This window comes from Syngnathus scovelli, chromosome 1 (genome assembly GCF_024217435.2).
Source record: "Syngnathus scovelli strain Florida chromosome 1, RoL_Ssco_1.2, whole genome shotgun sequence".
NCBI lineage: Eukaryota > Metazoa > Chordata > Actinopteri > Syngnathiformes > Syngnathidae > Syngnathus > Syngnathus scovelli.
Genome location: NC_090847.1, coordinates 26935242 through 26947704, shown reverse-complemented (window position 1 = coordinate 26947704; position 12463 = coordinate 26935242). Strand labels below are relative to the sequence as shown.

Genomic DNA, 12463 nt, shown 5'->3' with positions numbered 1-12463 from the left:
GTCACGTGAATTTTCCGCTTTGGAATAAAAGGGGTGTGTGGATAAACGGGGTGTCCACGATGCATACAAGTGGGCGTGGACTGACTTTTTTTTAGGAGGGGACAACAAGTCCACATTTAACAGTAGTCCATCTTTTTTTTCCCCTCTCTCTCTCTGGTCTACGTCAGTTGCTCTCTTGTCCATCCAGAGAACAAAAACACGCACATCTCCAGGGGACGCGTGGAAAGGAAAGAGAGAGAGAGAGAGAGAGAGAGAGAGAGAGAGAGAGAGAGAGAGAGAGAGAGAGAGAGAGAGAGAGAGGTTGGCTTTCTCTTTGTACTGGATAAAGAAGAGTTGACTGCCTTTCTTTTTATGTAAGCTGAGTCTGCATGCTGTAAGTAGGCCAATAAGCCGGTTACTCTTTTTTACGTGGGAGTCTTTCTTCTGCAGCCCGGACGACAAAGGCAACTCGTCATTTGAGCAGCATTTTTTTTTTACATCTCGCGTTAAAAGACAAGAATCGAGCGTCGATCGCCTCGTGGCTGTCCCCCCCTCTTTTAGCACCTCCGGCCCGGGGGGTTGGATTGGATCTTTCTCTTCCGCCGAAACAGAGCGACCATGGCGGCTGTCACCAGCCCGGAGACGAGCCCTCAGCCCCGGGTGTACTTCCAAACGCCGGCCGGCAACACGGAGGAGCCCGAGACCCCGGTTCGCAAGCAGGGACGCGTCACCGTCAAATATGACCGCAAGGAATTGAGGAAAAGACTCAACCTGGAGGAGTGGATCATCGACCAGCTAACGGACCTCTACGATTGCGAGGTACGGTAACAGCATTATCAAAAACCCGCCGATCGAACCAATCGATCAGTCACTCCTGCTAAGTAATACACTGTCGGCCATTTATTATTATTTTTTAATTATTTTTTACTGGCTTCTTTCGACTTGTTAGAGTGAAGGTCATGAGCAACGATAAACCAAAAAAGAATGAATGAAGCACAATTAACACATATGTCGATCGGCGTGTGTGGCTATTCATAGCTCACGTCGCCTTTATAGGCAAGCCCCGAGAAGGGGAGGTTGCTCTGCAATCTCATTGGTCGAAAGATCTTTAAAGCACACCTGTGCAATGTCCATCTCGCTCTCTAAATGTGCTTTTTATTCATGCTTTTTCCCCTCAAACCTTCATCTTTTCGCCCCACAACCAAGCAACACCTTAAAACTAACAAATCTAGCCAATCGCAAGGCCTTTGGGGAGGACACGAAACATGCACGGACAACAGGGGTCCATCCTGTGGGGGTGCCGGAAAAGCTGAACCATGGCTCATCAAAGCCACGTTGGTGTCGTAACCTGCGGTGGCTGGTAAGCTGGGAAGCTCACGTCAACTCTAACTGAGCTGGCAATGACCCACATGCTATTCCTAGCGTGAAGAATGCTTAGCAGGTTGGGAGTTTTCCTTGAAGAACCACGGTGAGGGGCAGGGCGGACACCTGATTATCATCGACGATGTGTTTTTGTTGGGGAGCGGGACTCTGAGCACTAAGGTGATTAAGTGATCCGCAGAGGATTTGGGGGATCAATGCGCTTTGACCGTCTGCCAATAATGGATTTAATATGACCGAGACTCGGACTGGCAGAATAAAAAGTTCATATTGGGTAACTGACTTGACCAGATCTTCTACTTTTTCAAAAAGGCGCTTAAAGTGTTGGCAGTGTTTGGGGGGGGTCATTAAATTGTCATATGATGAAGCTTCTCGATTTAGTTTGGATGCATTTTTCTGTCACACAAATTGGTTTTGGAGGAAAATTTGTTATTCCAGCCCTTCCTTTGTCCGAGTTGTGAGGACAGCCTGCGGTTTCTTTTCGGCGACGTAACCAGAAAGGCTGCTTCAGCTCGCAGCGGATACGAGGGGAACCCTGGCTCGTTCGTCTTCCTCTCCTTTTGTTAGCCACGTGGGTCTTTATTCGGTATTGACAGAGGCCACTTCTGTGATTGTGAAAAAAAAGTTGATTCCAAAAGGGATTGGTAATGTTCCCATTCATATAATTTGTTGAAAGAACGCTGGCATTCCCGCCTGCCTGTATGTCGAATGCTCATCCAGCCACCTGCTCCATGAGTGCCTCCGAAAAAGAGACTGGCACCATGGCAACCAGGCGTGTTCATCTTCTACCCGTTTAGTCACCACTCCCTTTTAAAATTTTAAAAAAAAAAGCCACCCGCCTCTAGTCTCACTATTTTTTTCCCCAGGAGAATAGCAAAAACATTTAGCAAGATCATAACTAAAATTAGTCATATAATCAATTTTTCACATTGAAATTAAATAAGAGGCTATCAATTAGTAAATTAGATTATTCGGAAGTCAAAGTAACAACTGTTTGAGAGATTTGAGGCGTTCCAATATTGACGCAAAATTCTTGGACTGTGCTAAATGAAGTCATCCAATGCTAAGTTAGCATGTTAATATTAGCTAACGCAATTTGCGGCAGTTTCTTTAGACAGGAGTAGGAATTAATTTGAAACAAATTGAACATCAAAAAAATGACAGCATCACATTGTTGCAATTTATTGGTCAGCCATTTCACAAGCTTACATAACCAGCACCATAATAAAGTATTGTGTCCTCTTCCTTAGCGGAAGTAATTAGCACCATTTAGATCACAAGAAGCTGGATGATTTGGATCTTAATTATTGTAATTACGCCGACTTTCAAATACAGAAACGATATCAAGGAAAGGCCAAAACCGCCCTCACGCAAAAACACACACACCACACAAAACATTAGTGTTAGCTTAAACCTTCAACACTTAAACATCTGAATACCAAACAGTGATCGACTGTGAAAAACAAAAACAAAATGGGTGACAACAAAAAGTGGTTGTTGCATAGGGGGAAGTGAAAGACCCCCAGTGTGTCTCTACAAGCAGACCCCCCCTGCCTTCCCCACAGACACACACATTTATACAAATAGTTTACAGGGGGTGTTCGGAGGTGACTAAGTGTGCGGATTACTCGAGTAACGTGGCCAGGCTGAAGGAATCGAGATGAAGAACATAGGATGTGAGTCATTTAGGAGAATGTTTGGCCATTTTGTCACAGGAAGAGAGACAAAGTTAAGCGCTACCTACTACGAGTATAAACAAGCCACCACATTTTTCGGATGACTCATGTGAAATGAGGAAATTCTGCCAGCCTTAGTAAAATGGACGTCTAGATCCGTCAATGGCAGTGAATGAGTCAACTGTCGCCACATGCTAGTTATTAGCATTATGTGCTAGTAAACGTGAGTGTTTTAAATACACACAGTATGTCTTTTTATTTTTATTTTAATGTGTGATAATCTCCAACTGGATCTTGAAGCCTCCATTTTGAATTATTATGTACCATCTTTCAAACTGCTGCTTGTTGTGGATGAATTGTACAGGCACTTTATAAAAACTAAAAGGGCATTGCGAGATTTTCTTCTCTTGACCCCCGGGCTAGGTTATTTAGTCAAAATATTGGTGTTGGCCGTGTTAAAACACACGCACCGGTGACTTCACTCTTTCCAGTGTTGTGTTTCAAGTTCTGGCTCAACTTGACGAGCTTGTCGTTTTGTCTCGTGTCACACGGGCCTGCCTGTTAGCCAGGGGTTAAAGCCGAGACGATTTCCACAAAACTGTTCCGTCACTGAAAATTTGTGAATTCTATGCTCATGGTAATCTGCATTAATCCTAGTTTGCGTCTATTTTAATCTGCTCTTAATCTTCGTGTTACAGTGAGAATGGGTGGAAAAATGTGTACACGGTTTGGACCTCTCAATCTACCAGTAACAAATTAGTCATGTTTGTTTTTGCTAACTCGCCGCTTGATGCAAGTCGCCCTGAGTGACACATTGCTCAGTCACACGTAAATATCACAGAATAAAAACAACAACAGCAGTAAATCACTGAGCCAGGCCAAGCAAGCAAATGCCTGAATTATTCAAACATTACGTGGAGGGAGCGATGACTTTGGTCCAAAGTATTGTCAGCTAAGTTTAGGATAAAAAGCAAGACGTTGCCTGCTCTTGAATATGGCGACATGTTTCCTGGCAGGCGGCGTTCGTGGTTTGGCCCTACGCGAGGCACTTCCATGACATTCAGGAGGCTCCGGAGGCCTGTTTGCATTTTATCTGCGTCGGAATTGAATGCGGGCTTTGTGTTTTATTTATTTATTTTATTTTTTATTTTTTTAAAGGCACTAGATGACGTGTGAGCTGAGTGGAACCGAAATAGCTTGTGTGAAAACCGTTTCCAAGAGGGACAATTTGGATGGATTTGAAAAGAATTTGTTCGTGTTTTAGACACTTACCGACCCAGACACTGAAAGGCTGCTTTTCCCCGCCCGATAAATAAATGAAAAACAAGTGCTTGGAGGAAGCGCATTCGAGCTGATTAATTCACGCGGCTTTTATATAAAGCACAACGTATTGATTTTGGATTGCGGATTGTTTGTCGAGGCGACTTCATTCATTAGCAGCGCGCCAAAGCGACTGGGCTGTTTTAACGCTAGAATGTCGCTCAAAAGGGGGGGGGAAATAAAACCACTTAGGCAAAGTAGATGGTTGTTATTGTCACTTAGGCAAAGTAGATGGTTGTTATTGTAAGAGTCAAGTCAAGACTTGACTTGACTTGTTATTGTAAGAAACAGGCAGATAATAGTAAAATGGAAGTCGAAGTGCTCCTATTTTAGACGCAAACAAACCTTTGTTTTCTTTGTTAGCATTTCCCAATGCTAACATTAAAGCAACTTTACATCATAGGAGAAGTTGACTTTCGAAAAGGAAGAAAGGAATCTCCTGTTTGGCTAAACTGACTTTCGTCCCCGTGTCACATGTTGACGGGACGTCGCGCGTTAGTTCAATCAGGTCACATGTCTCTTAGCTAGCATAAAGTCGCATCTATGTTTGCCGCTGGCGGCTAGGTGAAAAAGTGAGACAAGGGGCATTGTTTAAGCGCCACGCGGCCAACTTTTTCTTCTCCTTCCTGCTTCCTGTTGGCCTCCTGCCATTACTTCCCTGTCTGGCGTGTCCTCAAGCACCCTCCTTTCTCCCGCTTTGTCCCCCTTCATTCTCAGCTAGCCAAAACTTTGTTATTGACGAAGCAGAGCAGCGCATCACCCTGACCCCAAAGCTAGCTAGCTTCCTGAATTCTATTTTTACTCTCTAGTCAATGATGTACCATGATGTCAGCCATTTTAGCAGTGGGGGGGGCATAAGTCCTCATGTTCCACCCTGACATTAGCTACCTCCCAGCTTCTTTGGGCCGAAATTGGGATTCCCGTTGACTTTCAACAATGTCAGAAGTTAACTCCATTTAGGCTCATTAGGAACGTAACCAGCTGACTCGCGATTGGTGGTACTCAAAAAAGTTTTTACACCAACTACCACTTGAAAAATAACAGGGCAGAGGTTCTATTTCTGAAAAGTGTGTGTCATTTTTGTTTGCCCCTGTACTTCAATATTGGAAAAGGACAGTCTGTTATTTTTCAATTAAAAATAATTGCACATAAAAGTTGAAGTCAGTTTTTTTTTTTAGGGAGGTGGTGCTCATAGAAGGCGAAATTTTTATGTATTTAGTATTGAGAATATACACATTAAATGAAGTGATTAATAGAGTACTTAAAGCAGATTTAAATTTCTTCATGCAACTTTGCTTTTTAATACCTCTCAGTTTTTTCCATGAATAAATTTTCACTAAGATGTCAGACATGTTGAGCAAACATTGACAAGGTTACCAAACAGGATATAAACTAATCTCCATAACAGCTTTCTCATTTGCAAAAAAAAAACAATGTAGTGGGTTGCCCTTTTGAACTTGTTATGCATTACTAAATGACACAGAAACATAATCCAAATGGATTGTTGGATTGCTCAATCCAGTTAATGTCTCTTTTAACAAGTCTTTTTCGCAAGATGTTTTTCTTATCACTTGGGAAACAAAATGTACAGTTTTGTTTGGAAGACAAAAAAAACGCTGAAGTGTGCAAATATCTGCCAGCAATCTGTGAGTCAATCATCGAGTAGACAGTCTGGAGGATTGTTTTGGAAATCCTCCCTTGTGGATCTTCCTTTTCTTTGTGTCTCCTCCAAAGGCTGTTTTTGGACTTTTCCAAACGCCTCACACAGGCTCTCCAATCGATTTCAAGTTGGAAAGATTCAAACATTATGTGCGAGAGCCATATCAACCCACAAACACTAATGTGTCTTTATAATACATTAGTAAAGATTGGCGTCCCGTGACACACACACAGTTGTGTGGAGTGTGTTTGTGGGTATAGTTGGCAAGGTGCTCAGACAGCTGGTGTGGGCAACTCAGATCGAGGGGGAAGGAGAGACGCCAGAATCTTGAAGAAGCATGTTCAATTTATGGCAGCCAAATCAAATGTAGGGAAAATATGGATAGCAGAGGATGGTTTCGATCCATCGACCTCTGGGTTATGGGCCCAGCACGCTTCCGCTGCGCCACTCTGCTCTACGTATACATAGAAGGTCCGGACAAATGTCGTATGTATACACTTGATTAAAAAAAAAAAAAATACAAAGTTGTGGCAACAATTTTAACTTGTAGGTGAAAAAATGTAGATAGCAGAGGATGGTTTCGATCCATCGACCTCTGGGTTATGGGCCCAGCACGCTTCCGCTGCGCCACTCTGCTCTACGTATATGTCTAAAGTCCGAACAAATATTGTATATATATACACTTGATTAAATAAAAATAGTAAACTGGTGGCAACAATTTTAACTTGTAGGTGATCAGGTGAAAAAATATGGATAGCAGAGGATGGTTTCGATCCATCGACCTCTGGGTTATGGGCCCAGCACGCTTCCGCTGCGCCACTCTGCTCTACGAATACGTTTAAATTTCGGACAAATGTCGTATCTATACACTTGATTAAAAAAGTACACAAAATGGTGGCAACAATTTTAACTTGTAGGTGATCAGGTAAAAAAAATGTAGATAGCAGAGGATGGTTTCGATCCATCGACCTCTGGGTTATGGGCCCAGCACGCTTCCGCTGCGCCACTCTGCTCTACGTATACGCATAATGTCCGGACATATGTCGTATATATACACTTGATAAAAAAAAAAAAAAAAGTTGTGGCAACAATTTTAACTTGTAGGTGAAAAAATGTAGATAGCAGAGGATGGTTTCGATCCAACGACCTCTGGGTTATGGGCCCAGCACGCTTCCGCTGCGCCACTCTGCTCTGCGAATACGTTTAAATTTCGGACAAATGTCGTATCTATACACTTGATTAAAAAAGTGCACAAACTGGTGGCAACAATTTTAACTTGTAGGTGATCAGGTAAAAAAATGTAGATAGCAGAGGATGGTTTCGATCCATCGACCTCTGGGTTATGGGCCCAGCACGCTTCCGCTGCGCCACTCTGCTCTACGTATACGCATAATGTCCGGACATATGTCGTATATATACACTTGATAAAAAAAAAAAGTGGTGGCAACAATTTTAACTTGTAGGTGAAAAAATGTAGATAGCAGAGGATGGTTTCGATCCAACGACCTCTGGGTTATGGGCCCAGCACGCTTCCGCTGCGCCACTCTGCTCTACGAATACGTTTAAATTTCGGACAAATGTCGTATCTATACACTTGATTAAAAAAACGTACACAAAATGGTGGCAACAATTTTAACTTGTAGGTGATCAGGTAAAAAAATGTAGATAGCAGAGGATGGTTTCGATCCATCGACCTCTGGGTTATGGGCCCAGCACGCTTCCGCTGCGCCACTCTGCTCTACGTATACATATAAAGTTCAGACAAATGTCGTATATATACACTTGATTAAAAAAATTGTACAAAAAGTGGTGGCAACAATTTTAACTTGTAGGTGATCAGGTGAAAAAATATGGATAGCAGAGGATGGTTTCGATCCATCGACCTCTGGGTTATGGGCCCAGCACGCTTCCGCTGCGCCACTCTGCTCTACGTATACGCATAATGTCCGGACGTATGTCGTATATATACACTTGATAAAAAAAAAAAAAAGTTGTGGCAACAATTTTAACTTGTAGATGAAAAAATGTAGATAGCAGAGGATGGTTTCGATCCAACGACCTCTGGGTTATGGGCCCAGCACGCTTCCGCTGCGCCACTCTGCTCTACGTATACGTTTAACGTTCGGACAAATGTCGTATATATACACTTGATTAAAAAAAAAAAGATACACAAAATGGTGGCAACAATTTTAACTTGTAGGTGATCAGGTGAAAAAATGTAGATAGCAGAGGATGGTTTCGATCCATCGACCTCTGGGTTATGGGCCCAGCACGCTTCCGCTGCGCCACTCTGCTCTACGTATACATATAAAGTTCAGACAAATGTCGTATATATACACTTGATTAAAAAAAAACTTGTACAAAAAGTGGTGGCAACAATTTTAACTTGTAGGTGATCAGGTGAAAAAATATGGATAGCAGAGGATGGTTTCGATCCATCGACCTCTGGGTTATGGGCCCAGCACGCTTCCGCTGCGCCACTCTGCTCTACGTATACATATAAATTTTGGACAAATGTCGTATATATACACTTGATTAAAAAAAAAAAAAGGTACAAAAAGTGGTGGCAACAATTTTAACTTGTAGGTGAAAAGATGCAGATAGCAGAGGATGGTTTCGATCCAACGACCTCTGGGTTATGGGCCCAGTACGCTTCCGCTGCGCCACTCTGCTCTATGTATACATCGAAACTTCGGACAAATGTCGTATATGTACACTTGATTAAAAAAAAATGGTACACAAAGTGGTGGCAACAATTTTAACTTGTAGGTGATCAGGTGAAAAAACGTATATAGCAGAGGATGGTTTCGATCCATCGACCTCTGGGTTATGGGCCCAGCACGCTTCCGCTGCGCCACTCTGCTCTACGTATACATATAAAGTTCGGACAAATGTCGTATATATACACTTGATTAAAAAAAAATTTGTACAAAAAGTGGTGGCAACAATTTTAACTTGTAGGTGATCAGGTGAAAAAATATGGATAGCAGAGGATGGTTTCGATCCATCGACCTCTGGGTTATGGGCCCAGCACGCTTCCGCTGCGCCACTCTGCTCTACGTATACATATAAGTTTTGGACAAATGTCGTACATATACACTTGATTAAAAAAAAAAAATGGTACAAAAAGTGGTGGCAACAATTTTAACTTGTAGGTGAAAAGATGTAGATAGCAGAGGACGGTTTCGATCCATCGACCTCAGGGTTATGGGCCCAGCACGCTTCCGCTGCGCCACTCTGCTCTACGTATACATATATAGTCCGGACAAATGTGTCTTTATAATACATTAGTAAAGATTGGCGTCCCGTGAGACACACACAGTTGTGTGGAGTGTGTTTGTGGGTATAGTTGGCAAGGTGCTCAGACAGCTGGTGTGGGCAACTCAGATCGAGGGGGAAGCAGAGACGCCAGAATCGTGAAGAAGCATGTTCAATTTATGGCAGCCAAATCAAATGTAGGGCTGAACAATTCATCAAATTTGACCTTGGGTTGAAATGATTATTTTAAATCCACCTGTGCCTAAACTTAACCCATAATTCAGGAATACTTCTAAGTATACACCATATTATATTTTTATTTATATTAATTAGTAATTATATTATGATTAAGCTGTTCAGAAGATGAATTATTATTGTTACTAATGAGAGGAAAAACGAGGGCAGATTCGGAATCAGCTCAAATAAAATCAAAAAAAGCTCGTATTTAAACATTTTTCAAAATTGTTCGGCCTTAACCAAAAGTGAAGCATTCAGAGATGATCTTTTATTTTTACCTTTGTGGAGCTCCTGAAGACGTCATTTGTTCCGCTATTGTTGTTACTTGTGGAATGATGTCTCCCTCTAGAGGGCACATTTGGTACCTCACTGTAAGGAGAAAGGGGGAGGTGCTACAAATGACCGAGCTGATGCATTTTCAGTCAAGCTCAATTGGGCAATTCAACTAAATATTTTTTTAAAATATTTTTCACACTCAAGAAATAAAACTTAGAAGACTGGTGTCCCTTGTACTAGATATAAGATATAAATAAAACAACAAATTGCTTTGGAGGAAACAACTTGCTTGCTTTGCTAACTAATGCTACAAATGTCGATCATTTATATTTTTAAGTTGTTCCAACTTAGTTTTTAAAAAAATACAAGGTGTGCTTTTTTTTTAAGAGCAGTAACACTTCAAAAAAAATAAAAATAAATAACGCCTTGGTGGTTTGCTCACTTTCTTCCCAGGAGGAGGCCATCCCAGAACTTGAGATCGATGTGGATGAATTGCTGGATATGCCGAGTGACGTGGAACGGGCCGCCAGGGTCAAGGTGGGTCATGACTATCTGGATGTTTTGCACACTTCTTAAAATGCACCGGGGGATTAAAAAAAAAAAAAAAAATCTTATTCCTATCTGGCAGGATTTACTCGTGGACTGCTTTAAACCAACTGCGGTAAGAACAGTCACAAATTTATTCTAATCGTTTTCTCTTCAATCGGGTTTTGCTCAAGCTTGTTGTTTCTGATGTAGGACTTCATCTCGGAGCTCCTGGACAAGATCCGAGGGATGCAGAAGCTTTCTACGCCTCAGAAGAAATGATGGCCACCCCTCTTTTAGTTCCATCATCCACCGCTCATCAACCACTTGTTGTCTTCCTCTCGCCTGTTTTGTCACTCGATTCGTCAAGTGCTGGAGTTGAAGGGAAGACTTGTCATGTTTTACCCGTCGGGTCAAACAACCACTTTGTTATCTGCTTTGTTTGTTTGGAGGTCATTTTTCTACGTCCTTGCAGAGTTTAGGGCGGTGATCTTTACTGTACACCACCAAGGCCTCTCTTTTTAACGCCCCGGAGATGCTTTTAAAGACTTGCTGAAAAATCGGAACTCTGATCACCAACAATAACACATGCTGTATTTTTAGACCAGCGTCGTAAAAAAAAAAAAAAAAAAAATAGAAAGTCGTACTGTAGATGTGGCTGAAGTAGGTTTTCTTAAATTCTGGTGTGTTTTTTCACAGTGGGCCTGCGTATACTCTGGTTGCTCAATGTTACAATCATCATAGCGTATTTTTTCATTTTTTTGTGTTCTGTATGAGAAAGTAGATTTTTTTTAGTTAAGGACTGGTTCCTGTTTTTGTTGATTTATTTTTTGTTCCCTCAACTAAGCTGCCTTGTTGTTTTTATAATAACTATACAACTCTAATTTACTTTTTATCCCTTTTCTTGCTACTCCTTTTTTTGGCCATTTTCAGCCTGTTATTGTTTTGTGCTCAGCTCATCGTGGTTGAAAATTGTTTTTTTAATTTTTTTTTTTTTGAGGCGGGGGGTGGAAATTGTCACCGGCGATGCGTGGTGATTTATGATGTCATCAAAGTCACCATTTGGGTGACGAGTGTCAGGAAATTCGGAATACTTTGAATGCACCCCCCCCAAACAGCTGTTTCGAGCCGCAGCTGCCGATTTTATCCGAGAATGAGCCATTTGTCTCGCGTCTGTCCAATTCCGAGACTGATCGGCGGCCAATCGGAGAAGCACAAACGTTTCGCTGTAATTCCTGTGACCAATCGCCAACACCTGTGACAGCAGCAGGACAACGGCGCCGTTTCACTCGAGTCCTCGCCCTCCTCCGTTTTCCATCCACTTGCTGCTTGTCACGTTTTGTTTTTCTTTAAGAAACAGATGTTGCCTTAGATATTATTTATGTTACACAAACCAAATAAATGGAAGACTTTTTTTTTTTTTAAGTGTAAAGTGTGTGACTCAGCATTTTTTTTTTAAATGATTATGTTTTTAGTTTTAAGAAATGAGTGTTTAATACTTAGGCCTTGATGCAGTGATCCTGTGTAGATCATGTTTTTGGACATTTAGCATTTGAATACTGTTTTTAAGGCGATCATGAAATGTCTTTCATGCCAGGCCTTGGATTTAAACAAACAAAAATCCAGTCAGATGCTGTTCCTGGTTGTGTCTTGCCCAAACTTGCGGGAATTTTTTTTTTTTTAGATTGAATCATGTAGATTGTACTTCAAGTAGAGGCAAAGTCAATCAGAGTCAAGACTGTTTGAGTGGATTCTTTATTGAGAATCCTGGTTTGGATCTGTTTTTTTTTTAGATTTTTTTTGGAGAAAATTGCAAAAAGAAAAAACTAAAATATACTGAATTTTGTCATTGAGGCTAAATCGAAGAGCTAAACATTGAAGAAAGCAGCTTGTGATTTTTTGGGACGATTGAATCAAACCAACAAACAAATGTAGCAATATCACCAATAGGTCTTGTTTTTTGTTCAATTTTGTTACACTTTTATGCAACTTTAATAAAAACATGTGAAATTGAAAGTTTGCCTCTTTGTCACTGAATGGCTGTCTGGACTCTAATTAGCGCTACCTTGTGGTCAAACAGACTATTGCACCCATGTAGCGAATTATGAAGAAATTATTAGGTCGAAATTAGAATATTAATTTGAAAGTTTAA

The 12463-nt window shown here is 41.4% G+C and overlaps 1 protein-coding gene and 11 non-coding genes across 12 annotated transcripts; 1 reads left to right on the top strand and 11 right to left on the bottom strand.

The window, feature by feature from the left end:
• The first annotated feature begins 92 nt into the window (after positions 1–92).
• On the top strand, positions 93–12327 carry ppp1r14bb (protein phosphatase 1, regulatory (inhibitor) subunit 14Bb). Its single transcript, XM_049757845.2, has 4 exons — positions 93–798; positions 10240–10323; positions 10415–10447; positions 10525–12327. Exons 1-4 carry the CDS (start codon positions 598–600, stop codon positions 10591–10593), a joined length of 387 nt encoding a protein of 128 aa, XP_049613802.1. The 5' UTR covers positions 93–597; the 3' UTR covers positions 10594–12327.
• trnam-cau (transfer RNA methionine (anticodon CAU)) lies at positions 6398–6469 on the bottom strand. Its single transcript has one exon. It is a non-coding gene; the product is annotated as a tRNA-Met (tRNA).
• On the bottom strand, positions 6581–6652 carry trnam-cau (transfer RNA methionine (anticodon CAU)). The gene has a single exon. It is a non-coding gene; the product is annotated as a tRNA-Met (tRNA).
• On the bottom strand, positions 6770–6841 carry trnam-cau (transfer RNA methionine (anticodon CAU)). The gene has a single exon. It is a non-coding gene; the product is annotated as a tRNA-Met (tRNA).
• Positions 6957–7028, bottom strand: trnam-cau (transfer RNA methionine (anticodon CAU)). Its single transcript has one exon. It is a non-coding gene; the product is annotated as a tRNA-Met (tRNA).
• On the bottom strand, positions 7321–7392 carry trnam-cau (transfer RNA methionine (anticodon CAU)). Its single transcript has one exon. It is a non-coding gene; the product is annotated as a tRNA-Met (tRNA).
• On the bottom strand, positions 7682–7753 carry trnam-cau (transfer RNA methionine (anticodon CAU)). The gene has a single exon. It is a non-coding gene; the product is annotated as a tRNA-Met (tRNA).
• trnam-cau (transfer RNA methionine (anticodon CAU)) lies at positions 7871–7942 on the bottom strand. Its single transcript has one exon. It is a non-coding gene; the product is annotated as a tRNA-Met (tRNA).
• trnam-cau (transfer RNA methionine (anticodon CAU)) lies at positions 8239–8310 on the bottom strand. Its single transcript has one exon. It is a non-coding gene; the product is annotated as a tRNA-Met (tRNA).
• Positions 8431–8502, bottom strand: trnam-cau (transfer RNA methionine (anticodon CAU)). Its single transcript has one exon. It is a non-coding gene; the product is annotated as a tRNA-Met (tRNA).
• On the bottom strand, positions 8808–8879 carry trnam-cau (transfer RNA methionine (anticodon CAU)). Its single transcript has one exon. It is a non-coding gene; the product is annotated as a tRNA-Met (tRNA).
• trnam-cau (transfer RNA methionine (anticodon CAU)) lies at positions 9000–9071 on the bottom strand. Its single transcript has one exon. It is a non-coding gene; the product is annotated as a tRNA-Met (tRNA).
• Positions 12328–12463: the final 136 nt, after the last annotated feature.

Excerpts from the sequence above, each read along its gene's own strand:
- ppp1r14bb (XM_049757845.2), top strand. The coding sequence starts at position 598 with ATGGCGGCTGTCACCAGCCCGGAGACGAGCCCTCAGCCCCGGGTGTAC. Across the intron at positions 799-10,239 it reads CGGACCTCTACGATTGCGAG|GAGGAGGCCATCCCAGAACT; the intron begins GTACGGTAACAG and ends CTTTCTTCCCAG. Across the intron at positions 10,324-10,414 it reads AACGGGCCGCCAGGGTCAAG|GATTTACTCGTGGACTGCTT; the intron begins GTGGGTCATGAC and ends CCTATCTGGCAG.